The sequence below is a fragment of the Culex quinquefasciatus genome, chromosome 2, assembly GCF_015732765.1.
Source record: "Culex quinquefasciatus strain JHB chromosome 2, VPISU_Cqui_1.0_pri_paternal, whole genome shotgun sequence".
Classification (NCBI taxonomy): domain Eukaryota; kingdom Metazoa; phylum Arthropoda; class Insecta; order Diptera; family Culicidae; genus Culex; species Culex quinquefasciatus.
In genome coordinates, this window is record NC_051862.1 from 40,210,346 (window position 1) to 40,235,352 (window position 25,007).

Sequence of the window (25,007 nt, forward strand, 5' to 3'; positions counted from 1 at the left end):
CACAAACCAGTATCATTGATCCCAGTGACTTCAGCAACAGTGTACAGAGCAGCTCTCAAGTGACAATGGCATTCAAGGTATGGTAGTTCTTTGCTTGAGAGGTGTGATTGATGCTAATGATTGTTCTAAACTTTCTTCCAGTTTGTCGTCTTCCTCGCTTCCCTGGCCGTTGCCAGCGCTGGATACCTGCAGGAAGCTCCATTGTCCTACAGCACTCTGTCACATGCTGCCCCACTGGCCTATAACAACTACGCCCATGCTGCTCCATTGGCGTACAACAGCTACGCTCATGCCGCCCCGGTGACCTATGCTGCCCATGCCAGCTATGCCACCCCGGCCATCGGAGCTACCCACGAGAGCACTGTCCGCTCCCATGATGCTACCGTGTCCCACTACTCCAAGGCCGTCGACACGCCATACTCGAGCGTCCGCAAGTCTGATACCCGCATCACCAACGAAGCCCCCAAGCTTGCCTACGCTAGCTATGCTGCCCCAGCTGTCGCTACCTACGCCCATGCTGCCCCAGCTGTCGCCACTTATGCCCATGCTGCTCCTGCCGTGTCCTACGCCAAGCAGGTCAGCTATGCCACCCCAGCTGTCGCCACCTATGCCCATGCCGCTCCAGTTGCCACCTACGCCAAGCAGGTCAGCTATGCTGCCCCAGCCCTGACCACCTACGCTCATGCTGCTCCAGCTGTGTCCTACGCCAAGCAGGTCAGCTATGCCACCCCAGCTGTGTCCTACGCCAAGCAGGTCAGCTATGCCACCCCAGCTGTTGCCACCTACGCCCATGCTGCTCCAGTCACCACCTACGCTCATGCTGCCCCAGTTGCTGTCGCTAAGCAGGTCAGCTATGCTGCCCCAGCCATCTCTACCTACGCCCATGCTGCCCCAGCCGTGTCCTATGCTGGTTCTTATGCCCCAGCTCTGTCCTACGCCCATGCTGCCCCAGCTGTTGCCACGTACGCTCATGCTGCTCCAGTGACCGTTGCCAAGCAGGTTAGCTATGCTGCCCCAGCTCTGACCACCTACGCCCATGCTGCCCCTGCTGTGGCCACCTACGCCCATGCCACCCCGGCCATCGCCTCGCACTCCACGGTTGCCCATGTTGCCTACGATGGTAGCCACGCCCATTACGCTTTCTAAGGTGTTTTTGATTTCAATTGTTGAAATGTTGTAAATATTGTACTGATTTTTGTTGGAATGTCATGAATTGATGCATTAAAAAATGTGTTGAACAACATAAAGGTGTTTTAAATTGATTTTGTTTACAAAACTATTTTTGAATTCATTCGAAACTTATAAAACAGTAAAATCATCATGTGGAAATGGGTACATTTTTTATGTCACAAAAGATTATTGGTTAACCTTAAAAAATGTGTGATATGAACTCATGCATCAACAGAGCAGGCAAAATTTGTTATTAGGTGCTTGCTTGCATTTATCAACCGGGTCCGGTGGTTTAGTGGTTAGCGTGGTAGCCTCTAAACCCCAGTATGGCCTGGGTTCAATCCCAGACGGACCCGGTGGCATTTTTCGAGACGAGATTTGCCTGATCACGCCTTCTATCGGATGGGGAAGTAAAACGTCGGTCCATTGGCGTAAAAGAGGTTTTGAGTGACTCACCACACATAACCTTCGGACGCCTAGAAATGAGCAGAAACTTGCAACAGAGCCCACATAAGACCCGGGGGTCGTTAAAGTGGATTCCTTTGCTTTTTTGCATTTATCATGTATTTATCATGAATATAAAGTGTTCATATTACTTAGTAGAAAATCTTATATAACTTTGGATATTCCATATAAAACTTTTGTAAACTTAATTTTTCAAATTTTAAATTCAAGAAAATGATGTTATTATGTTATTATATAATCTTAGAATTGCTAAATGAACCTGTTCTACTTCGAATATCGTTCCTTGAAACCAGGAAAAAAATAATTTCTTGAATTTGAAATTTGAAAAATTAAGTTTAGACAAGTTAAGGGCCTTTAAATCAATATAATCGAATTTGGTTGACATTTCGTGACAACCCCGAATTACGTCGTCGGAAAATCCGCCGGCACCCAAACCGGTCCATGTTTCGCAAGCTTCTTTATGTACCTTCAAAAAAGCCATAAAATTTACGATCTTTTGATATATGGACATCTAGGTTTTCTATAAAACCCACGTTCTGTAACACCTGAGAAAACATAATCTACATTTTCCATAATAATAGTTTATGCAACATACAGCAAAAGTTTTTTTTCAGCACAATCATACATGTATACAACGAAGTTTACCGAGTTGGATAAATACGATGAGTGCTGAAAAATTCCAGTTTTGCAACGAGTTGCTTACAACATTTTTCGCAGTTCCGATTACGCTTTTTCAATGGAATTTTATGTCAAACATCCATGTGTTAAATAAATTCACCGCTCAAAATATATTGAAAATTTATACTATTCTATATAAGTGCTGAAAAGTCTAAATTCGAGCGATGCATATGCCATAATACCCTTTCCTAGAGCCAATGTTTTGCAAAACTTGCTGAACTTACAAATAAGAAATACTTCCAAAAGCACAAGATTGAATTATAGTTAAAATCATAACGTTTCGAAAACTTTTTCGTAAAATTATGAAACCTTATGACAAATGCAAGCAAGCACCTAATAACAAATTTTGCCTGCTCTGTTGATGCATGAGTTCATATCACACATTTTTTAAGGTGAAATTCCAAAACAACAGAAAAATGGCGGAAAAGGCTGCCGTCACTGCCCCTTAATTCTCATTAATGATTGGTTGTTTCACCTTAGGTCCCAGCAATGAAAAATTTCCACTGCTAGAAATTCGACTCTAGATTCATCATTTTGCCACCTACCTTTTCCGTACGTTATCACCAACCAAGTATGACCATAATTTATCTGCCTCACCTAGTTTGGGTCCACTTTTTACCTCAAAACTCCCAAAAACTTCGTTTGAATTGGAGCCACCGAAAATTTGCTCTATGGATTCTTCTTCTTCCGAAAAATTACTCATCTTCTTCCAAACCTGAGCCCTACATGAATTCACTTAATTCTGCTCGTCTTTCTGGGCGGATCGGTTTGATATCACTTAGCACATAGTTTTTCGATAAAAACTTTCTGAAACACTGGTTTTGACGAGCCAATATATTACATTTTTATCACAATCTGCTAACTTAACTAGAACCCGAGCAACCGACTAAAAAAAACTATTGTAGTGTTTGTGTTGTGTGGTACACATCGTACACATCACTCTTTCAAAGTGTATGTGAATCATTTCATGAAACATCATTTCTCACTTCACATTTGAAAAAGGCACGCTAAAACAAAGTCTCGTGCCTCAGTTTAATTTGGCACAAGCCCTATCCAAAAGTGTATGATTCAGTGTGCAAAGTGTTGCCAACCAAATAAATCAGCAAAATTTACCCAAGCATTTTTTTTATTCTAATTTCAACCAAAACAAACATTTGGGTTTGGAAAAAACAGAGAACTGGCAAATATATATTTTTATGCTAAAAAAAAATATTTAGGCAGCATTCAATTGGCAAAAGAAAGCAATCAAAATAAAAAGAAACAACAAGGATTTTTAGTCACCATCGGCTTGGCCTCACTGCTATTGCAGACAGCCCAACTGTCAATAGAGATCTCCACGGATTCTCTCACGCACACCATGTTTCTGTGTTAGTATTTGTATTTAAAGTATTGTTTTGGTTTTGATCGATTGTGATTGGCTGAATTCCAAGCAGCTGATTTTGTTTACACTATTTTCACGCAGACATAGGCAAATCGAGTAGACAAGTCGCCTGTAAAAACCAGCTGTTTTCCACGTGCTCGTGGTATAACAAAGGACACAGCTGATTTTGACAGACGAATCATTCTACTCGATTTGCCTATGTCTGCGTGTAACTAAACTCCAAACTAACACACTCTCGCGCGTGGATATCTCTATTTGGAGGCGAAAACAGCGAAAACAGAGAGCGAACAAAAACATATCTCAGTAAACTGTCAAGCAGCTAAGAGCGAAGAAAAAATGAGCGGCGGAATCGACGGTGAAAAAGTAATTTTTTCCCACAAATCCGGCCACGGGAATCGGCTGGTCAAGTCCCCGAAAGAGCCGTTTCTTCGCCATGAGGAATCTCGGTAACGGTGAGTTTATTTATGGCAAGAAAATTCATTGCTGGCCGTTTAGATTGGAGGAGCACTTCGATCGTACCCATCGGAACAGGAATTCTAATGAAGATATTTTTAGATGACCCCGAAGCTGCTCTGTCGAAAATCCGTTCCAGCTGTGTGACGGTGACTCAATTTACACTCCAAACATCCGTTCCAGCTGTTCAATTCTGGTTCTTTATCGAGCGCAGATTCACGAGGCCCACGGGAGTGTGCCGTGTCCATCAAATTCAGATTGATTACGAGGAAATTTATACGAAACTTTAACCTCGGGAATCGGGAGGAACGGACGCGAACAGTTTCTATCTGTAGAATAATCATTATGGCGAACCTGTGCCAATACCGGTGTTCTCAGCCTGGTTAAATGTATACTTATCGAGGAGGAAAAGGACCTGTAACTTTTTGTCGGCCGGAAATCGCGGGATTCTCCTAGATAATGTTCGTGTGTACTAACGCACAAGCAGGTGAAATTCGTTGCCCCGTCGTAACCATCCTCAACGTGTGATTTGGTCGACGTGTGATTGGGTTGTTAAAATGTATTATTAAGCTAACGAAAAAGTTTTGACTACTAAAACCCATTCGAAATGATTCTTTTTGATAATCCCCTAAACCATATAAAAAAATATACGAATATTCAAAAAAGCAAAGCAATCCATTTTAATCCAGATATTCAATATAAAGAATTGATTAATAAGAGAGAACAAGAACCAAAACCTCAACCTTCCCTAAGTATTAAAAAATCACAGATTTTAAACTAACTTAATTTCTCAAATGAGAGCGTAGATACCAAGAAATCCGGCCATCGGGAACCTGCTACAACCGGCAGCATGTCTCTGCAATTTTTTTTTTATGAACTTCTACTTTTATAAGTGTATTTAGTGCTAAAATAAATACTGATTTTTTTGTTGTTTTTTTTATGTTTCGGATTTCCAGAACCGATCACATGGCCACACTAATTAATAACATTAATATTTAGGGTCAAAGTCAAAGTATACATACACAAATAAAACTGAAAGCGATTCGATTGGCTAAAATTGCAGGTGATGCCGTTCGTCTAAGATGGGGTCTTTTTTTATATTTTACCAGGTTCCCGGTGGCCACACAGACCAAATCCGGTTTCTCTAAAGAATCAGAGTCAAAAACAATTGGACGAAATACAAATCGCAATAACCTGTGTGCAAAATGGAGACAGAGCTAATCGAAGAAAAAAAAAATCACAAATCACTTCGTGCATCATCCAATTCCCACTACTAGATGAATTAACCATTTTGTAAATGTTTACTTTTGTTAGCAAACAAAACAAATAGATTTGTGTTTGATAAGTGTTTGTAAACAAGGTAAGGGTTGTATCGGTATGTGTGGCAGTATAACCAACACAAGCATTATGAAAATGATTAATGATTTCGATGATTGCTACCAAGAAGAAGAAGAGGAAGAAGAAGGCCAAATAGGTTGTTCTGGAATTTCACCTTAAGGTTAACCAATAATCTTTTGTGACATAAAAAATGTACCCATTTCCACATGATGATTTTACTGTTTTATAAGTTTTTAATGAATTCAAAAATAGTTTTGTAAACAAAATCAATTTAAAACACCTTTATGTTGTTCAACACATTTTTTAATGCATCAATTCATGACATTCCAACAAAAATCAGTACAATATTTACAACATTTCAACAATTGAAATCAAAAACACCTTAGAAAGCGTAATGGGCGTGGCTACCATCGTAGGCAACATGGGCAACCGTGGAGTGCGAGGCGATGGCCGGGGTGGCATGGGCGTAGGTGGCCACAGCAGGGGCAGCATGGGCGTAGGTGGTCAGAGCTGGGGCAGCATAGCTAACCTGCTTGGCAACGGTCACTGGAGCAGCATGAGCGTACGTGGCAACAGCTGGGGCAGCATGGGCGTAGGACAGAGCTGGGGCATAAGAACCAGCATAGGACACGGCTGGGGCAGCATGGGCGTAGGTAGAGATGGCTGGGGCAGCATAGCTGACCTGCTTAGCGACAGCAACTGGGGCAGCATGAGCGTAGGTGGTGACTGGAGCAGCATGGGCGTAGGTGGCAACAGCTGGGGTGGCATAACTGACCTGCTTGGCGTAGGACACAGCTGGAGCAGCATGAGCGTAGGTGGTCAGGGCTGGGGCAGCATAGCTGACCTGCTTGGCGTAGGTGGCAACTGGAGCGGCATGGGCATAGGTGGCGACAGCTGGGGTGGCATAGCTGACCTGCTTGGCGTAGGACACGGCAGGAGCAGCATGGGCGTAGGTGGCAACAGCCGGGGCAGCATAGCTAGCGTAGGCCAGCTTGGGGGCTTCGTTGGTGATGCGGGTATCAGACTTGCGGACGCTCGAGTATGGCGTGTCGACGGCCTTGGAGTAGTGAGACACGGTAGCATCATGGGAGCGGACAGTGCTCTCGTGGGTAGCTCCGATGGCCGGGGTGGCATAGCTGGCATGGGCAGCATAGGTCACCGGGGCGGCATGAGCGTAGCTGTTGTACGCCAATGGAGCAGCATGGGCGTAGTTGTTATAGGCCAGTGGGGCAGCATGTGACAGAGTGCTGTAGGACAATGGAGCTTCCTGCAGGTATCCAGCGCTGGCAACGGCCAGGGAAGCGAGGAAGACGACAAACTGGAAGAAAGTTTAGAACAATCATTAAAATCAATTCCAGACTTTTTTTTGAAAAGGACCTATAAGCTATTGTCTTTCATATGTTTATAGGACCTAATCAAAAAAAACATTACACTTCTCAACCAAAGAACTACCATACCTTGAATGCCATTGTCACTTGAGAGCTGCTCTGTACACTGTTGCTGAAGTCACTGGGATCAATGATACTGGTTTGTGACTCGCTTCAGAATATATAGCAAATTAATTTTACAGAAAGCAATCCAACAAAATCAACGAACCTTGCCGCAGCGGAAAGACTAGAGGTGAAAAGCGAAAAATACGTCACTAAAACCCGAGTAGAAACAGCTGACGGTAACAACAAGCGCATATGTGTACACACGATTGCAAACCATCCCCCAAACCTCGAAAAGTTGCTCCATGAGAGCCTGCTGTAAAGTTCGTATCCTTGAGCAATGGAAACATCCTGGCAACTTTGTCACAACAAAACCTCGAATTGTAACAAATTGCAATTCAGGAAAAAAAATAAACCGGCCCCTCGAACCAAGCCTTTCTCTTCCATCGGTGAAACTGGTTCCAGTTCCTGCGAGCTGGACCCCGCAGGAAGATCATAACCCTGAACTACAACAGCCATCATCTTAATTGGAGAGTGCGCAGGCCGCGGGCCAAAATAACGTGCTAAACGACTTATCAAAAGATACGGCCAATTACTCTCACACGCGAGACACACACGACTGCGCGAATAAACAAGCGAGTTTTTTTAAGTTACTAGCTTTTGGAGCTTGTTTGTTTAGATGGAATTTGATACCCTGTTTATTTTTAGGATTAGCTGAATCAAGTTACAGTTTTGCAAACATTCAATTGTTATAATAATGACTTGAGGTCATTATTTTGGGCTGTCTAATCAATCCATAGTGGCAGTGCGTGGCTGAATGGTTACGCTGTCCGCTTTGTAATTGGATGATTCTGGGTTCGATTCCCATCTGCTGCAACCTGTAAAATGTCGATCCCGGCCTTGGTTGTTGTTAGGCCGTTAAGTCATTCCAGGTGTAGGAGTCGTCTCCATGCCATAAGTACAAACAACACCCCAACTCAAGCCTACTCCGGTGGAATCGCTGGAGGCGGTTGGACTCGCAATCCAAAGGTCGTCAGTTCAAACACTAGGGTGGAAGGTTCCTTGGAGTAGAAAGAGGTTTGGGTACTCTCCCCATTCAAGCCTTCGGACTCCTACAAAGAAAAAAATGATGGTAATATTCATCAGGAAATGGTGACAGATTGTGTGGCAAAAAAAAATATTGATTTTACCCCAGAAAATGATGAATTTTTATCAGTTTTTGATGAATAATCATCAGGTTCACATTTTTACACATTTTTTATGTAATATTACTCAAAAAAAGAGTAATATTCAACCTACCAAATTTTCAACATTCCAAAATTCAACTTTTTTTTCTGTGTAGGTTCGAGCAGAAACTTGCAATAGAGACCACAAAAGACCCGGGGGTCGTTAATGTGGATGGTTTGACTTTTTTGATAAATCCATATTAGGATGAACAAAAATTACTTATTGGCGGACATTCAGGAGCTTGTTTCGGTAGGCGTACTGAGCCCAAATCATCCATGAGCATCAATGGATTAATGATAACCGAGTTTGCCAATATTGATCAATATTTTACGTATAAATCATTCAGAGACACTTTTGTTATAAAATTACACGTTTTCCTACAACAAAAATAAAAGTAATATAATTATGATTTGTTTTCTGCGTAAAAAAAATATTTTTAATTTGAAACATGTGTAAATATAAAATGAGCAATGAAAAAAAATCAGGTGACAAAACATTGTTTCATGTTTGTGTGATATGTTTTTTTCAAGTAGTAAAATAACACTCTGCATTTTCCATGAGACTTTTTCTTGTAGGTATAATTAACAACACATCTCTTCAAAATTTCACAATTCGACATACGATTGACGTCCAACATGCAAAATCAAATTTGAAAACTAGTCTACATTTTTTGATAATGTGCACCGTTTTCAAGTAAAAGGCAATTTTAAATGTAAATTTTTCGAATAGTGTTTCATGAAAGAAAAGTACCCCTGAACTATTTATAGAGTTTTATTTGAAAAAGTCCTATAAGCTGTGGGATTCTCTATGTTTGTAGGATTTTCTTTTTTCAAATTCAACTCTAGATTTGAACTAGGATGATCGGTTTACAGCCCCCTAAAGGGTACCAAAATTTTCGTAATTAAAAGACGCAACTTTTGGTACCATAACATCTATAAGTCATCGCTGAAATTTTGAAGTTATCGCAGTTTTAGTGAAAAAAGTCGATTTCTTGCCGTTTTCGTCATTTTCCCATTTTTGCGCGTGGCGCGTTGAAAAATCCAGTTTTTATTTTCAAAAAATCGTATCTCAGAGTATCGAAAACATAACTTCACCATTTTTTGATATGTTATGTGAAATTTTCCGAGGAATCCGATAAAAATATTTTCAGACATAGGCTCTTTGGTCCCGAGACCTTCAAAACAGCATTTTAAGTTTTCATACGACCTTTTCGAAAGTTAAGCTAGATTTTTGAAACTTGTTACTATTTTTCCCAAATAGCCAAACTAATCACCTGTCTTTTGCGTCTAGGACAGCTAAAATCGGATGAAATGGCGCGGAGATATGATTTTTTGAAAAAAAGTGGTTTTTGCGAAAATCGACGAAAATTGCCATTTTTCGAATCACCCTAACACGGCGTAGGTCACCCTAATGGCCAAACAAAAAAATACGGGTCTAATTATTTTGGCCAAGGATCCCTCAGAAAAAAATTTAGCTCGATCGGAGAACTTTTTTTTCGAATCATGCTGTTTTCGTGGGGAATTGCTGTATATATGGGTTTGGCAAATGTCCACAATCCATACATTTTTTTTTGTATGATCATTTGTCCAGGAAGGGGGGCTAGAGATTTCAAAAAAAAAGTTACCACGTGGTTTATGGATGGTCCCTTTGACACTTTTGAGTTTGTACCTCGTTGGTTTGACAAAGGTAAACTAAAAAGTGTCGAACTGTCACTTTTTACACGGGACTCACATTTACTATCAAATCAAACGTTTGGTAGTGTGTGTGAACTCCGTGTAAAAGGGGTGTCACATTAAAAAGTGACCCCATTCGCTTCACAACAATTGGTGTCAAACCATCGGGGTTTGAGTGTATTATGGAAATTTAGGTAGCTTATAAAAAAATTAGATCAACACAATGTTTTATTCTAACAGTTTATTAATCTCCAACATCACTTTTCGATCGGCCAATACTTGCATTGCCACTCTACACTTAAGACAAGGGCAATGAGCTCCAGACCATAACAGTACAAAATACAAAAAGACCAAACAATTTCAGAAACATTCTTCCAATTCCAATTGAGCAGGTACATTCAGTCTTAAGTTTCCTTGTTGGACGCATTAGAAAGCGTAATGGGCGTGGCTACCGTCGTACGCAACATGGGCGACCTCGACCGCCGGCGAGTAGGTCAGGGTCTTGGTGGCATGGGCGGCCACAACCGGGGCGGCATGGGCGTAGGTGGTCAGAGCGGGGGCAGCATACGAGCGCGGGTAAGACAGGGCAGTGGGGTAGGAGCGGGTGTAGGACAGAGCAGGAGCAGCATGGGCGTAAGACAGAGCAGGGGTAGCATGGGCGTAGGTGGCGACTGCTGGAGCAGCATGGGCGTAGGTCGTCAGAGCTGGGGCAGCGTAGCTAGTGTAGGCCAGCTTGGGGGCTTCGTTGGTGATGCGGGTGTCGGACTTGCGGACGCTCGAGAACGCGGTATCGACGGCCTTGGAGTGGTGCGACACAGTGGCGTCGTGTCCACGGAAGGTGCTCTCGTGGGTAGCTCCGATGGCCGGGGTGGCATAGCTGGCATGGGCAGCATAGGTCACCGGGGCGGCATGAGCGTAGCTGTTGTACGCCAATGGAGCAGCATGGGCGTAGCTGTTGTAGGCCAGTGGGGCAGCATGCGACAGAGTGCTGTAGGACAATGGAGCTTCCTGCAGGTATCCAGCGCTGGCAACGGCCAGGGAAGCGAGGAAGACGACAAACTGGTGGAAAGTTTAGAACAATCATTAGAATCAATTACACTTCTCAAGCAAAAATCTACAATACCTTGAACGCCATTGCTACTGGAGAGTTGGAATGTTGTACGCCGATGCTGAAGTCACTGGGATCAATGATACTGATTCACTTCAAAACTTCACATTATATAGTAATTGTCCATCTTAAGGAACCTAGAACAAATTCGGAAAGGACACCCCAGTCAACAATACAAAGTTCTTGGGATCACCTTCACTAAAGGGAGATCTCCGCTTACATGAAGCTCGCATCCAGTAAAATCTCCAAGTACCCATGACATATAGAACTACATGGCAGTCAACCTTTCCAGCCAAGGTGGCGACGCAATGAAATTAAACAAACTGGATTTTTTTCATGCAGTACCGTTGCTCGATATTGTTGCCAGGCCCACTTCTTATTCGCACAATAAGTCCTTACATCCAATCCAGTTTCAAGATCCGAAAGGGGCCCGACTCCGGCCAATCCAATCCAGAACGAATTTGTTCTTTTTCAGTTGTCAACAGAACTCTGGAAAGGTTGCAAGAAGTTGAAAGTGTCGGTCCCCCAAAAAAGTGGATTATTTAATTAGTGTACCAATCAGAACGATTCGTCAAGTTCGGAACGAGGAAGCATTAATTAAGCCTATGCTAATTTTTTTATTGACTTGCGTTTTATACGATTTCCTAGTGCGTTTACAGTCCTAATGAAGTTGACACAGGCTTGCCAGCTCCAAAAAAAGTCAAGCAGAACACTATGGCATTTTATAAGCCCGTTAACCTCACATCGCGGATTTGAATGATCGCCCAAGTAGTAGTTTATCAAGAACATGAACTCCGCGCGGAAAGATTAATCATGGTGCCGTGGGCGCGCGCGAGCTATTTTTTTTTTTGTTTTGCATCAGCTGTCTCCCCCTATATGTCAAAACCGCGACCAGCACACGCGAATCATTTGAACTTTTTGGTGTTGAGTGTGCAATAAAGTTTTGTTTTTTTTTCGTTCTCTGCCACGCCACACCGTTTTTGTGCGATTTGCCTAACCATTACCTGCCGGAGGTATGGATTTCATATTTCATATTTGGCCGTTTGGGCTAATAACAGTAATTTATTGGGACGGGTTTTTTTCTTCTTGTTTTTTTTTTCTTTTTTTCTTTGGTCTTAAGTAGCTCGGTAGCCTCCAGATGGATACTTCCCCAAAACATTTTATTACCATTCGAAGGATTGATATCAGTATATCAATGGTGTAATCTTGGGTCATAATTTGAGTAGCTCCGATGCGCTAGTAAAAAAATGTGTGGAATGTTAAATAATAATTTGCAATTAATTTATTGTATTGTGTTTTCAATTAGAGTTTTTTTTTTAATTCAGAGATTTTTTTCGAAATTTTTAATTTTGCATTTTTGCATCAGGCTTTTTGCATAATTACATAGAAACAAAACGATGGTAATATTCATCAGGAAATGGTGACAGATTTTGTGTCAAAAAATGTGTAATATTAGGTACATCAGAAACTGGTGAATTTTCATGAATATTCATCAGGTTCACATTTTTACACATTTTTTAGGTAATATTACTCAAAAAAGAGGTAATATCCGTAGTAACAGTTCAATAGGGCGAATCTGCGTTTATAAACAATGAGTCTATCCCTCTCTTACCTTACGTGAACTGTCACTTGAGCAAAAGGGATAGACTGCTTGTTTACAAACGCAGATTCGTCCTATTGAAATGTTACTACGGATATTCAACCAACCAAATTTTCAACATTCCAAAATTTAACTTTTTTTGCTGTGTAGTTTAAACAATTATGTTCAAAATCTGTTTTTTGGTGAAGGATTCTCTGATCGATTGGTGTCTTCGGCAAAGTTGTAGGTTATGATTAGGGCTTTTCAGATAAAAAGATGCACGGAATTTTAACTGTTTTATTTGACATTTATTTTTACTAAAAGTGTAATTCCCAAAATAAGTTATTATAATTTTCAAAATTTTTGAATAGTGGACTAAAAATCGATAAAGTTCTGGTACCGGAATTATTATTAAAAAAATAGATTTTTGTAAAACATTCAACATATAATCATGAATAATTTTATAACTTATTTAAATGCAAAATAACATTTGAAATCAACAATAACTCCACATGTTTTGGATAAAGACAAGTAATAGGCATTATCAGGTAAAAAATGTTGAAAAGTGTTCATTTTTTGGCAATATTCAAAAATAAATATGAAAAAAATGCAATTAAAAAATATGACCGATAAGGTTAAAAAAAATCCTAAATTTTTCCATTAACCTTCTACTGCCCAGATTTTTTTTCTCGAATTTTGTTATTTTTCCCGTGTTCAGGAAGTCATCTTGAGCAACTTTTGTTCTACGAAAAACTTTACTTCTCTTGTTTTATGTTTTTCTTTTCTTATTTTTTAGTATTTTGATTTGCTTTGATCTTGTTTAGTTTATGTTTATTTTTGGTAGTATTTGGCATATTCTACCACCTCATATTATTGCCTTTCCAATTTTTTCATGTTTTTACAGTCACTTTTTCATTTTTGTTGTTTTTCACATTTTCTGCAACAGAACGGCACCATTATCATTTAAATTGTAAAAAATGCGTAGACTCATAGGACACTACAAAAATTACTGAATACGCATGCAGTAGACTATAAAATGGTAGAAAGTTTTCAAAAAGCAAACAGCAATTCCCCAAGAAAACGACATTTTTCGAAAAAAAAAGTACTCTGATCGGTCTCAAAAATTTTCAAGGGGTTCCTTGGTCGAAATAATCAGACTCGTATTTTTTTGTTTGGCCATAAGGGTGACCAACGAAGTGTAGGGTGGTTAAAAAATTGCAATTTTCATAAATCATAACTCCGCGCCATTTCAACCGATTTTAGCTGTCTTGGACGCAAATGAAATTTTCGTAATTGAAAGCAACTTTTGGTTTAAGTTTTAAATGTTTTACTACGATTTCATATTTTTTTTTGTTTTACACGCGGCGCGTCAAAACCCCCAGTTTTTATTTTCAAAAAATCTAATCTCGAAAGCTTGTAATTATAACTTTACCATTTTTTGATATATTATGTAAATTTTCCCGAGGAATCCGATAAAATGTTTTCATACAAAAGTTTTGATCCCGAGACCCTCAAAACAGCATTTGAGACGACCTACAACCTTTTCAAATGTCAGACTAGATTTTCGAATAACATTATGTTTCCTTCAAAGCCTATATCCAATAACCTTCCATTAGCGGCCAAGGCAACTAAAATCGGCTGAATTGGCGCGGAGTTATGATTTTTTTGAAAATATGTTATTCTGCGAAAATCGACGAACAAGGCCAATAAAAAAACATGGTTCTAATTATTTCAAGTAAAAAGTGTTCTAATTTGGCTCAAATTTGGCATGGAAGTTCCTTGGGCAAAATATTTAGATTCGTATTTTTTTGTTTCGTGATAAGGGTGATCTTATCCAAAATAGGGTGGTCCAAAATTTGCATTTCTTTAATAATTTTCGTAAAAAACTAATTTTTCTAAAAATCTAATCTTCGGAACGGCAGAAATAGAAATTTTAGCTCGCCACGTTTCAAAAGAAAGGGGATTAGCTGGGCTTTAAATAAAATACACATTTTAAAAACATAGCCGAGTACACTTACCGATCAAATGAAAACTTTGTTTGCTGATTTGAAGGTCTCTGGACCAGGGAGTTCATAGCTGAAAATATAATCCTTAGTTTTTTCAGAATGTTTTACGTAACGTAACGTGGATATTTCCATTAACACTATTCTGAGACATGATTCTTTTAAAAAAATATCGAAATTCATTATAATATTTGAACATAAAGCACCATGCGTCTGAGGAAAATGTACTAGAAATTCTTTTAGATGGATAAGCTTGGTACTTTTGATTCGATTGATATACCGAAAAATCGTATCTCAGAATCCTGTTAATGCATATTCACCATTTTTGGATATGTTACTTAAAACAATTAGAAAAAATCTAGAAAAATATTCTCAGCTGTTAGCTCACTTTAGGTGAATTCACCAGTGATAACATTCTATATCCGTCAAAAAAAACAATCCAGTTTTTTGTGCTTCCAGAAGTTGACCCTTGCCAAATTTTTGGCACAAACGCTCTGAACCCTTCCCCGTGATAAATTACGCGGTGACAAAGGTGCCCCGAAACGGAACATTTTTTTCCCCCCTGAGACGGATTACCTTTTACGGTCTATTATGGGCTTTTGAGGTAGACACCTTAACCAGTTCCTGCCTGACAGCATCGGCAGCCCCGGCGACGACGAACGCCAACGGGGGTCTAACCTTGCCCACAGTTTGGGCCGGTTTATTGCGACTTCGGAACGCACATTTGATGGCTGAAATGTGTGTGATTTTTTTTTTAATTTTAAGATCGGCTAGATCAACCACCTGAAGGAAGGAAGGAAACTCGTAATTTGTCTCATTCGGGGTCTAAATATAACTTAAATATATCAGAAATCGTTAGGTTTGGGATTCGGAGACGGAGTTGGGCTGAGGTTGAAGCCAAAATTTTGGCACAATCATGTCAAGACATCGGAGTGGTAACAGCAGTGGGTCAGAACTCAGCGTGAGTCATCACACTGACAGATTTTTTTATAAAGTGCTCAAGCCGTTTAACCAGGTGGATAAATTGGCAGCCATAACTGGATTTTACTTAATTCCCATAACCTTGAAAGGGAAATGTCGTTATGAAAATGTTTAATGACAGTTTACTTAACAGCACTACCGAATTCGAGCTTCACCTGAAAAATAAACTTTAAAAAACAATTTTTAGGTTTTAAAAAACTTTTTAAACAATTTGGTTTGGAATTCGACTTGTTTAATTTCACTTTACTAATGGGCTATAGGCTGAAAATTCTAGGTTAAAAAAACCGTAATGACAACTTTACAAGTGTCTCACGCCTATAATTACCAATGCTAACAAGAAAACCACTTTAGCATTACCATAACGGCAGCAAAACTTCTGCAATTAAACAAGATTCACTGACACATTCCTATATTTACATGAAGTAGGTGGAAAGCACCGAGCACACAGTCTTTACAGCTCGATCGAGATAGGAGGCCTCAACTCTCAAGAACTCATTTGCAATTATTGCTTTTTAAATGTCACCTCTCGCGTTATAAGGTTAAGCGTTCAATATTAATACAGTCTTTAAAAGTAGAAAGCAAGCGAGAAATAAAAGTGGAAAAAAATGCATGAAACACGTCGTTAAATTTAGACATTTTTGGCTATGGCGAGGTGCATTATCGCCCCAAAACTTCTCATGAAAATATTAACGGCTCCTTTATGCTTTATTTGTACACTTTCGATAAAAATAAATAATAAGTATCTTAATCCAATTGACGGACTGCCGGCGGCACCATTCGGCTATCCCTCAAGTAGCCGGTAAAATGACACAGTTTTTTACGTTTTCCATTAAAAATTCCAACCTACTCACTTTAAGGTTATCTTGATTTCGGTGACTTTAAGTACAGAATTTTGGAATAATTGCAGGCGCGAACCTCGCATGAACTGTCCAGTATTGGAGCCTGGCCACTTGGCGGGGACAATCCGCTCGTGCGCGCGACCTTGATGGAAATGATTATTCATGCTTTCGAAAAAAAAAAAAGTTTCAACTCCCAAAACCGAGAACCGGTACTACGCACAATCAAGAGGGGGCCGGCCGCCCTGGTTAACGAAAAAAATAATCAACGGCTATTTCTTGGTTGGCGGCCAATTTTCGAATCTACTCACACACGCACTTTGCAAGTGTGGTTGCTTGTTTGGGTAGATCCCGCAAAACCGAAACCTTAAAATGTGAACTGTGAAATTGGAGCAACTTGCACGGTTCAGCTGTTCCGAGTTATTTTGGTGGCTTTTTGGAATGGCTCACGAAAAAGATTTTAATTGAGGGTATTTGACCTTGGAAGGCAAAAGCGATGGTAAAGTTTGACAGCTATTTTTTATTCAGTTTAAATATTAAAATGCTAAAAGTGTTTGAAGCAGTATTTTCTTATTCAATGACGTCACCCTGTCGTCTCTTATTATTTGTTTTCAGTATTATACTGCAAAGAAAAAAACGCTGCGCAGTTTGAGCTATTTTATTTTAACATCTCTGTAAAATGCTCTGTAATGCTATTTTATTTTAACATCTCGGTTTTGCACTGCCTCGGTTTTGATTCGTTTAGCTGCCTCGGTTAAGCATGGTCCAGTGCTTAACCCTCTACTGCCCAAATTTTTTTTTCTAATTTTTTTATTTTCCCCTGTTCAGGAGGTCATTTTGAGCAAGTTTTGTTCTACGAAAAACTATACTTCTCTTGTTTTATGTTTTTCTTGTTTCATTTTTAGTATTTTAATTTGCATTTATTTTGTTTAGTTTATGTTGTTATGTGTTAAAAAATGCGTAGAGGCATAGTCTGGGACACTAGAAAAAATACTGCATATTTATTTTTACTTAAAATATAGGAAAATTTTAGTGAAAAATACAGCCAAATTTGACCCCTAAAAAAATACATTTTAAAAATCATTGACAAAGTCACATAAAACAAGTAAAACTTCCAACTCATAAATATTCAAAATTTTTAAGAGTTCTTCTTTCCAATGCTTTTTAAAGATCAAAAATTGGTTGAAAATTTGATTTTTGGCGGTTTTTAAAATCGAAGCCCGTCTAAAGGCGGGGTTAGGTTGTAGAGGGTTAACTGAAGCACAGAGCTTATGGGATTCTGGCTATATGGGAGACATTGGCTTTAATCGTATGAAAAATCATGCAAACATCAAAAAATTATAGTGTTTTGGAATCGGGATGATGTCAGCTATCCATTAAAATTATAATTTCTTAAAAAATTTAACAAAAATACGTATTTTTCCATTACTTTGTAAATGCAATGTTTCTCGAAAAAAATACTCAAAAAAAATTTCATTTAATATGAGTATCAAATGATTGGAATTTGTTCATACATTTCGAATGTAAAATCGTTTTTTTTAACACTAGTTTTTTTTACTAAACTACGTATTTTCGAAAAAAATACTTAAAATTTCAGTTTTTACAACATGGGTATCAAATGATCGGGATTTTTTCATACATTTTGAATGTAAAAACAACATATTTTTAAATACTCAAATTTTCACGAAACTACGTATTTGCAAGAAAAAAATACTCAAAATTTCAGTTTTTACAACATGGGTATCAACCGATCAGGATTTTTTCATACACTTCGAATGTTATAACAACATTTTTTTGAAAATACTAAAAAAAAACACAAAACTACATATTTTTGAAAAAATACTCAAAATTTCAGTTTTTACAATATGTATATCAAATGAACAGGATTTTTTCATACATTTCCAATATAATAGCAATTTTTTTTTAAATACTCAAAATTTTCACAAAACTACGTATTTTCGAAAAAATACTCAAAATTTCAGTTTCAGTCAAATCTGAAATTTTGAGTATTTTTTTCGAAAATACGTAGTTTTGTGAAAATTTGGATATTTTCACAAATTTATGTTATAACTTTTGAAGTGCATAAAAAATCCCGATCATTTGATACCTATCTTGTTAAAAATTGATATTTTGATGATTTTTTTTAAATACGTAGTTTGTGCAAATCTTTCGAAATGTATGAAAAAACCCTGATCGTTTGATACCCATATTGTAAAAACTGAAATTTTGAATATTTTTTTTTCGAAAATAAGTAGTTTTGTGGAAATTTTGAGTGTTTAAAAAAAATGATTCAGCATTCGAAATGTATGAAAAAACTGATAATTTGATACCCATATTGCAATAACAATATATTTTTGGTTTCCTTAGAGAAAAAAATATGCATTTCCAAAATACAGGAAAAATACGTATTATTGAGAAAATTTTCATTAAATTATAATTTTAATGGATAGCCGACATCATCCCGATTCCAAAACACTATAATTTTTTTATGTTTGCATGATATTTCAAACAAAATATTATTTCTGTTATTTTACTTTTGATGAATTTATCGATTAGTTGTGTAGTTTTAGGATGTTTAAAGACTTATGTACTTTGTTTCAAAGATATTTCATCAAATTAAATTTCTAATATCTCAGTGAAAATAGGACATATATAATTGCTTATTTGTGAGGTTTAATAAACGTTGTTTAAAATGTTGCTCTTGATTTACAGACTAAATAATGCAATTTAGTTTTTTAACCAAAATTTTTGGGATTGTTTTTCTTCAATTGTTGAAGACATCAAAATTTTATCTCGCAATCTACGCTTTCTACGACTAGGAGAACAGCATCTAATTCCAGCGTGTCTCTTATGTTGTTATATCAGCACTTTGACATTCGATTACAGCTCATTAAAAGCGCTTTTAACTGAAATCGAGTAATAAATAGCTCAATAAGAAGTGAACAAGCAAGTTTTTATCAAAAGTTGTACAAAATTAGTTGTCTAAATAGTGAAAATCAGCTAATTGGAGGGAGTTAGGAACGAGCTTGTGAATGTTAAAAATTACTTCCATTTTAATATTCCTGAAAAGTTTGGTTTGCTGAAATACCCTAATCATGAACCACCCTAATTTTCAACCAAGCCAAAAGTTGCCCTTTTTCCATTGCTCCAAAACTGCACCATATCTTTCGGCCGACAACGGTTGGCTGTCATGGTGTTGAAGATCTTCTTTTGTGAAGTTGATTTTATTCCTAATTATCGATTTCTTTGCAACCTGAACCATCATGGTCTGAAATCCACTAAAATCACAAATTCCAAGCAAAGGAAAGGGTTCCCGGCGAACTTTTAAAAATGTTTAAATATTTTCTTGCAAAATGTTAAAAGGTTAATTCAGGTCAAACTGCAATAAAACCAAACAGAAAAATGCCATTGTTGTCCGAAATCAATCAACCGCTTTACCCTTTATTCGCAGAAATTCCCACACCACTTAGCAAAAAGGTACCTTACTGTCGTCGTCATGGAATTGCGTGACCTCCTCCCAGCCGAAGTAAATCACTAAGGTGGGCTAGGTGAGCTTAACGGTGCAAAACGGTACCCAGGCTAGTTCCACAGACCCCACCAACCAATAAAAGCAAATCGGTTTGACCGGCTAAAAAAGGACATCACACCCCAGCAGCAAACCGAAAATTAACTCCACCACCGAGTGCTTTGGAGGTTGGTTGAACCAGTTTCTCCGATTTTCTTTCAGGTGGCCACACGACGGCCCCTCAAATTGCGGCGAGGGGTCACCAGAAGAAGTTGTTCGCGACACTTTTTTCGGCGTGTCCTTCGCGGCAGCTAGTCGTTGTTGTGCGAGTTCATGCGTTCAAGTTGACTTACATTTGCTTGTTTGCTTTCGGAAACTTGATAAATTACCTTAACCTGTTAACCCTTTGCTCTTCAACGTATGTTTGGTTGCTGCTTGTTGAATTTTCTCGTGTTCAAGGAGATATCAACTAATGATCTCGGTAAACTTTTCTAGATTTCTATAGTCTCGCCAAGGGTTACCTCTCGTTGGTGTAAAGTCATTGACATTCGGACCCGTAACGTAATTACTAGGCCATTGTGCAATACGAAACATTTTAATCGACCTGGGCTCGTGTCGCACACAAATGTGTCAACAGATATTTTGGTCCATTTCGGCGGGGCGGCCCATTGCGCAAGAGCAGGTTTGTATTTTCGTTAGACAGTTGACACAATTTGGGACCACGGACACGGCTTCTGATTATGGGCGGTAGTCCCACGAGATGGATTCAGTTGTAAACATATTATTCAGTATGTAACAAGTCGTGACGGGGAAACAGCCACGGCTGTTGTAAAGGACTTAATACTGGCTGGCGGTTTCTTTTTGAACGTCCACGTGAAGGTCAGTAATGGTGTGGTTTCTCGCTGTCGGACCGCCAGGCGTGTCCAGCGAAAGAATCGATGAATGGCGGCAGGTTTGCTGATCTGCAGGCTGATATGATGAAATTGACAATGCCTAAGTTTGATGTCGAAGAAGGGGTTCGTGGTCCGACCGGTCGGACAGTCGCCGAGTTGTCTGGAACAGTTAGATCGTGCATGTCGAATTGTAGCAGAATAGAATGGAAATCGGATCCGTCGAAATGTGACCAGGAATGTTGGAAGCATTTGTTTTTCGCAACAATAAAAAAAAGGTTTCTTTTTTAAGAATTTATAAAAATTTACTTAAGGATTTTTTTTTCCAAAAATAGACTAAACGTTGTATAATTTAATTTGGATTGTACACGAAAAAAAAGAGTTCTCAAAATCGTTGACAAGCGTTCATGAAAATGGGAACGTCGAACCAAGTGTTCAAATCCCATGGTACGATTTTGAAAAACGTACTTTGTTCGTGGTTCCCATTTTCATGAACGCTTGTTCACGATTTTGGGAACTCTTTTATGGAAAGTTAATTAATTTTATTTTAACGAATTGAATTCCCATGCCATTTTTAGACATTTCTTAATACAATTTTGCGAGTAGAACATACAAAATAATTATGTTAACATATGAAAAATCTTTATATTGTGAAATAATTTATTGATCTATTTAGTTTCTTCAGCAAAGCTTTTCAAGTCTAGCAGTTTATTTTTTTTTTTTCATCGTTTTTAAAATAGAACATAGGCCACACCCTTTTCCAACTCAATCCAAGTCGAACTTGTCATTCCCATTTGTCAATTAGAATTAGTTGATTTGAATTATTCCAACAAAACTAATGTAAATTTCCAATGAATCTAATATAAATATACATCTTTTATCATGATACCTTTCGGTACATGATAAATAATGTAAATTTACAGGAATATTTTTATCTATGTAGTAAGGAAAACCAGCAAACATAGTACAAAAGAGCACAGAGGCATCGAACTATTGGTTCAATTTTTATTTTAAAAATAAAACGATATAATTTGGGAAACACACAGTAAACATTTTCTAGAGCGAGCCAATAAAATTTACTCTTTCAAATATTTTTTTTTTCAAGAGCTTGATAAATAATAATAATTGAACCTGAAAAGATAAAAATCTACACGAATACAAATCCTGCATGCAAATCTGGTAACTTCATGTTGTCGAATTTGTCAACATTGGAATTTTTTCTAAAATCATCAGCATTTGTTTGTATCTTGGGAAAAGTGTTGTCGAATTTGAAATCATTTAAAACTAAATTGAAAAAAAAACAAAAGCAAATCTTATACCTATCTTTAGTAAGAAAGGCAAAAAAATGAATTTAAGGATGGAATTTAAAAAAAAATGATCAGTAAATTACTCAAATGTTTTTTTAACGTCGAAAATCGGCTGAATAGTTACTGAAATTTATTTTCCGAATATTGGACACTTTTAGTTGACATTAAAAAAACGGTCCTATTTGATTTTTTTTTTCTATCAGAGTCAATACCTCAACATTGATTGTTCCAATGCTCTAATCCTGGGCTCCAATCTTCAATGTTTTTGAAACAAATTTATAGATTTTTTCCAAACATTGAAAACAAATTATTTTCAATGATTGTCTAACTTGATCATGACTTCTAATGGTAAAAAAATACTTGAAAAAAATATTGAATGAAAAATAAGTAAAAAACTTTCGATTACAATTACGATGTTGAATCGATTTCACTTTATTATATTGGTTTAAGTCCCCTTTATTAAATAAACAACAATACACCTCAGATTTTTTTTTTTATTCAAAAAATCACAAGTTGGGCGAAACAATTTTGGTCACTTGCAACAGACCAAAAGACGTCTTATAGTAATCTAAAACATTTTCAATTTTTTTAAATGGTATTTTTGCGCAAATTGATTTTCCAAAGTAAAAAGTGAAACATAAAAAAAATCATGGTGCAACCGTTATTTCTCTAACCCATAACAAAAACTATGCCAAAGGCTGGTCGATAAAAAAAATTGCTTTTCGAGATACAGTTTTTAAACATTTACTTAGCGTTCTTGTCACAGTCACAGAAAATTTCTCTTATGAAGATAACTTCACAAAGAGTAGGATAATCGTTTTGAAATAGATATAATAAATTTATTAGTATTTTTTAAATTCAAAATAAAGCATCTTTTAAAATTTTGTGATTTATTTGACTCACTTTTGAGGTAAGGCCATTTCTAAATTAATTTAAAAAAATTGTACATCAACCCTGTTCATGTCAACCTTCAAAATTTCAGAGCAAAAATTATTAAAAAAAATGGAATAAACAAATTTTTTGTTGACTTTTGAGTATTTTTGGATACCCCTGACAAAAAAAAACCTTTAATCCTTTACGCCTTTATCGATCTGTAGTTCCAAAACTGAAAAAATGCTTGAAAGCTTTCACGGTATGGAGGAAACAAAATATTATAAATCGAAAACACCCATGAGAGATTTACACGTAGAAAGTTGTGTTTCACCTTCATGATTATTAATATGTTCAATTCAAAATATTCTATCGGTGAAAATTGCGTTTTTCAGAAAAAATGTGTGTTCTCATATACCATAGGAGGAGGTGCATGGTGGCTCAAGTAAATTTTAATAATTTGTTCGTAAGCCTTATTACATGTTTTGTTTCAAAATGTTTTACAATTATTTTACCTTTGATAAGCATAAACTTTCAAAAAAAATATTTTTTAATCGAATTGTTCAATTTTTATTTAGTACCAGGCGTCTCCATTAGTATTAAAATACACATTTTTTCTGAAAACGCAATTTTTACCGATAGAATATTTTGAATCGAATATATTCTTAATAAGGAAGGTGGAACTCAATTTACTACGTATAAATCTCCCAAGGGTGTTTTCGATTTATAATATTTTGCTTCCTCCATACCGTGCTTTAAATTCAATTAAAATGAAAATAACGGTTTATTCAATGTAAGATAAAACAAAATTAAATAAAATTAATGTTGCCCTAATTTTTTAGAACATTTTTTGAGACAGGTGAGAACACTTCAAGAGTTTTTTTTTTAATTGGTCCTTTAAACTACATTTTATTTTTTTTGCCTTCCGGGTGTTTTAAAGTTTTAAACACCGCCTTAAGTTAAAAAGCAAATAATATACATTTTGTTTTATTGGACCTTTAAAAAAAACCTTTAAACTTGATTTCATGAGCCTTAAGAAAGCTTCAAATTTGAAAATTGATAACAATACCAAGAACGTTGCATCTGATTTTAGTGAAGATTTATACTTTTTGAAATAAGGGCTTAGGGCTAAAATCCTCGTTATTGAAGGTTTACAATGAACCATCAACTATGATCAAGGATGTTGAATGTTGAAAACGAATATTTAAATTCAAACTTTATCACTTGACAAATCACCACACACCAGCTTCAACACAACAACAAATCACTTTATCAAATCAACAAATCAGCTCACGTCAAAGTATTCTAAAACAACCGAGCCCTCAACCATCAATATCTTAATCAATTTATTACACCCAAAATCCGCACCAAACATCTCAACCGCTCAACGGCAATAAAACGACACAAATGATATAGTTTCAACTCGGCTCAGCATTCCGAACGGCCCTTTGCCCGTTCCGTCTAGCCCCACAATTGGATCAATTATGACGCCCCAGCTGCCAACGACGACCCTTGCGGGCCAACCGCGTTTCCCCTTCCTCCACGAATCAATCAAAACTGGCGCGCAACAAACTCCGTCCCAAAAACCAACTTGTCACTGTGACGTTTGACCGCCGTTTGACGCCGAATGACGAAACCCTGCTGCCCGCCGTAGAAGTTTGAGTTTTGCAAATCAGGCCTCTCCGCCGGAGGTTTTACGTTTCAACCATGATTAGCTGAACTCTCTTTCGAGGACCCCGGAATCCGTCCGCGAGAACTTGTCCTCAACCGCCATCGAAAGCGAAAGTGTTGTTTCGGGGGGAGGTTTGTCTTTGACAAGTCTCTCGATTTGCTCTCTCTCGCGCGCCCAAGTGGTTGTTCTCCGGCCCGAAATACCCCCTTGAGGGAGTCGACTTGTGTATTTATCTTTAATGAAAATGGATTTTTTTTTCTACTCTCGCGGTCGTCGTGCTTCCTTTTGGCGGCTTCGCGAATTGTCGCGCGCCCTCTCGAGTAGGGGTTCTCTCCTCTTGTTCTCGGTCCTGTCACCTCCTCGTCGTGGCGTGGTTGCGTGTTCGGTAGAGAGATATTGTTCGACGAAGTCGGGTTTGAACCCCTCTGAACCGTAATGAGG

The 25,007-nt window shown here is 37.9% G+C and overlaps 2 protein-coding genes and 1 long non-coding RNA gene across 3 annotated transcripts; 2 read left to right on the plus strand and 1 right to left on the minus strand.

Annotated features, from left to right (window-relative positions):
- LOC6034668 (larval/pupal cuticle protein H1C) lies at positions 1 to 1,243 on the plus strand. The gene is made up of 2 exons (XM_001844904.2): positions 1 to 77; positions 142 to 1,243. Exons 1-2 carry the CDS (start codon positions 66 to 68, stop codon positions 1,144 to 1,146), a joined length of 1,017 nt encoding a protein of 338 aa, XP_001844956.2. The 5' UTR covers positions 1 to 65; the 3' UTR covers positions 1,147 to 1,243.
- A 2,739-nt stretch (positions 1,244 to 3,982) lies between these two features.
- Positions 3,983 to 4,758, plus strand: LOC119768070. The gene is made up of 2 exons (XR_005277892.1): positions 3,983 to 4,146; positions 4,250 to 4,758. It is a non-coding gene; the product is annotated as an uncharacterized LOC119768070 (long non-coding RNA).
- A 1,012-nt stretch (positions 4,759 to 5,770) lies between these two features.
- On the minus strand, positions 5,771 to 11,001 carry LOC6034669 (ice-structuring glycoprotein). The gene is made up of 6 exons (XM_038250275.1): positions 10,939 to 11,001; positions 10,251 to 10,874; positions 7,082 to 7,099; positions 6,943 to 7,020; positions 6,261 to 6,803; positions 5,771 to 6,167 (listed from the first exon to the last, which is right to left on the minus strand). Exons 1-6 carry the CDS (start codon positions 10,948 to 10,950, stop codon positions 5,868 to 5,870), a joined length of 1,575 nt encoding a protein of 524 aa, XP_038106203.1. The 5' UTR covers positions 10,951 to 11,001; the 3' UTR covers positions 5,771 to 5,867.
- Positions 11,002 to 25,007: the final 14,006 nt, after the last annotated feature.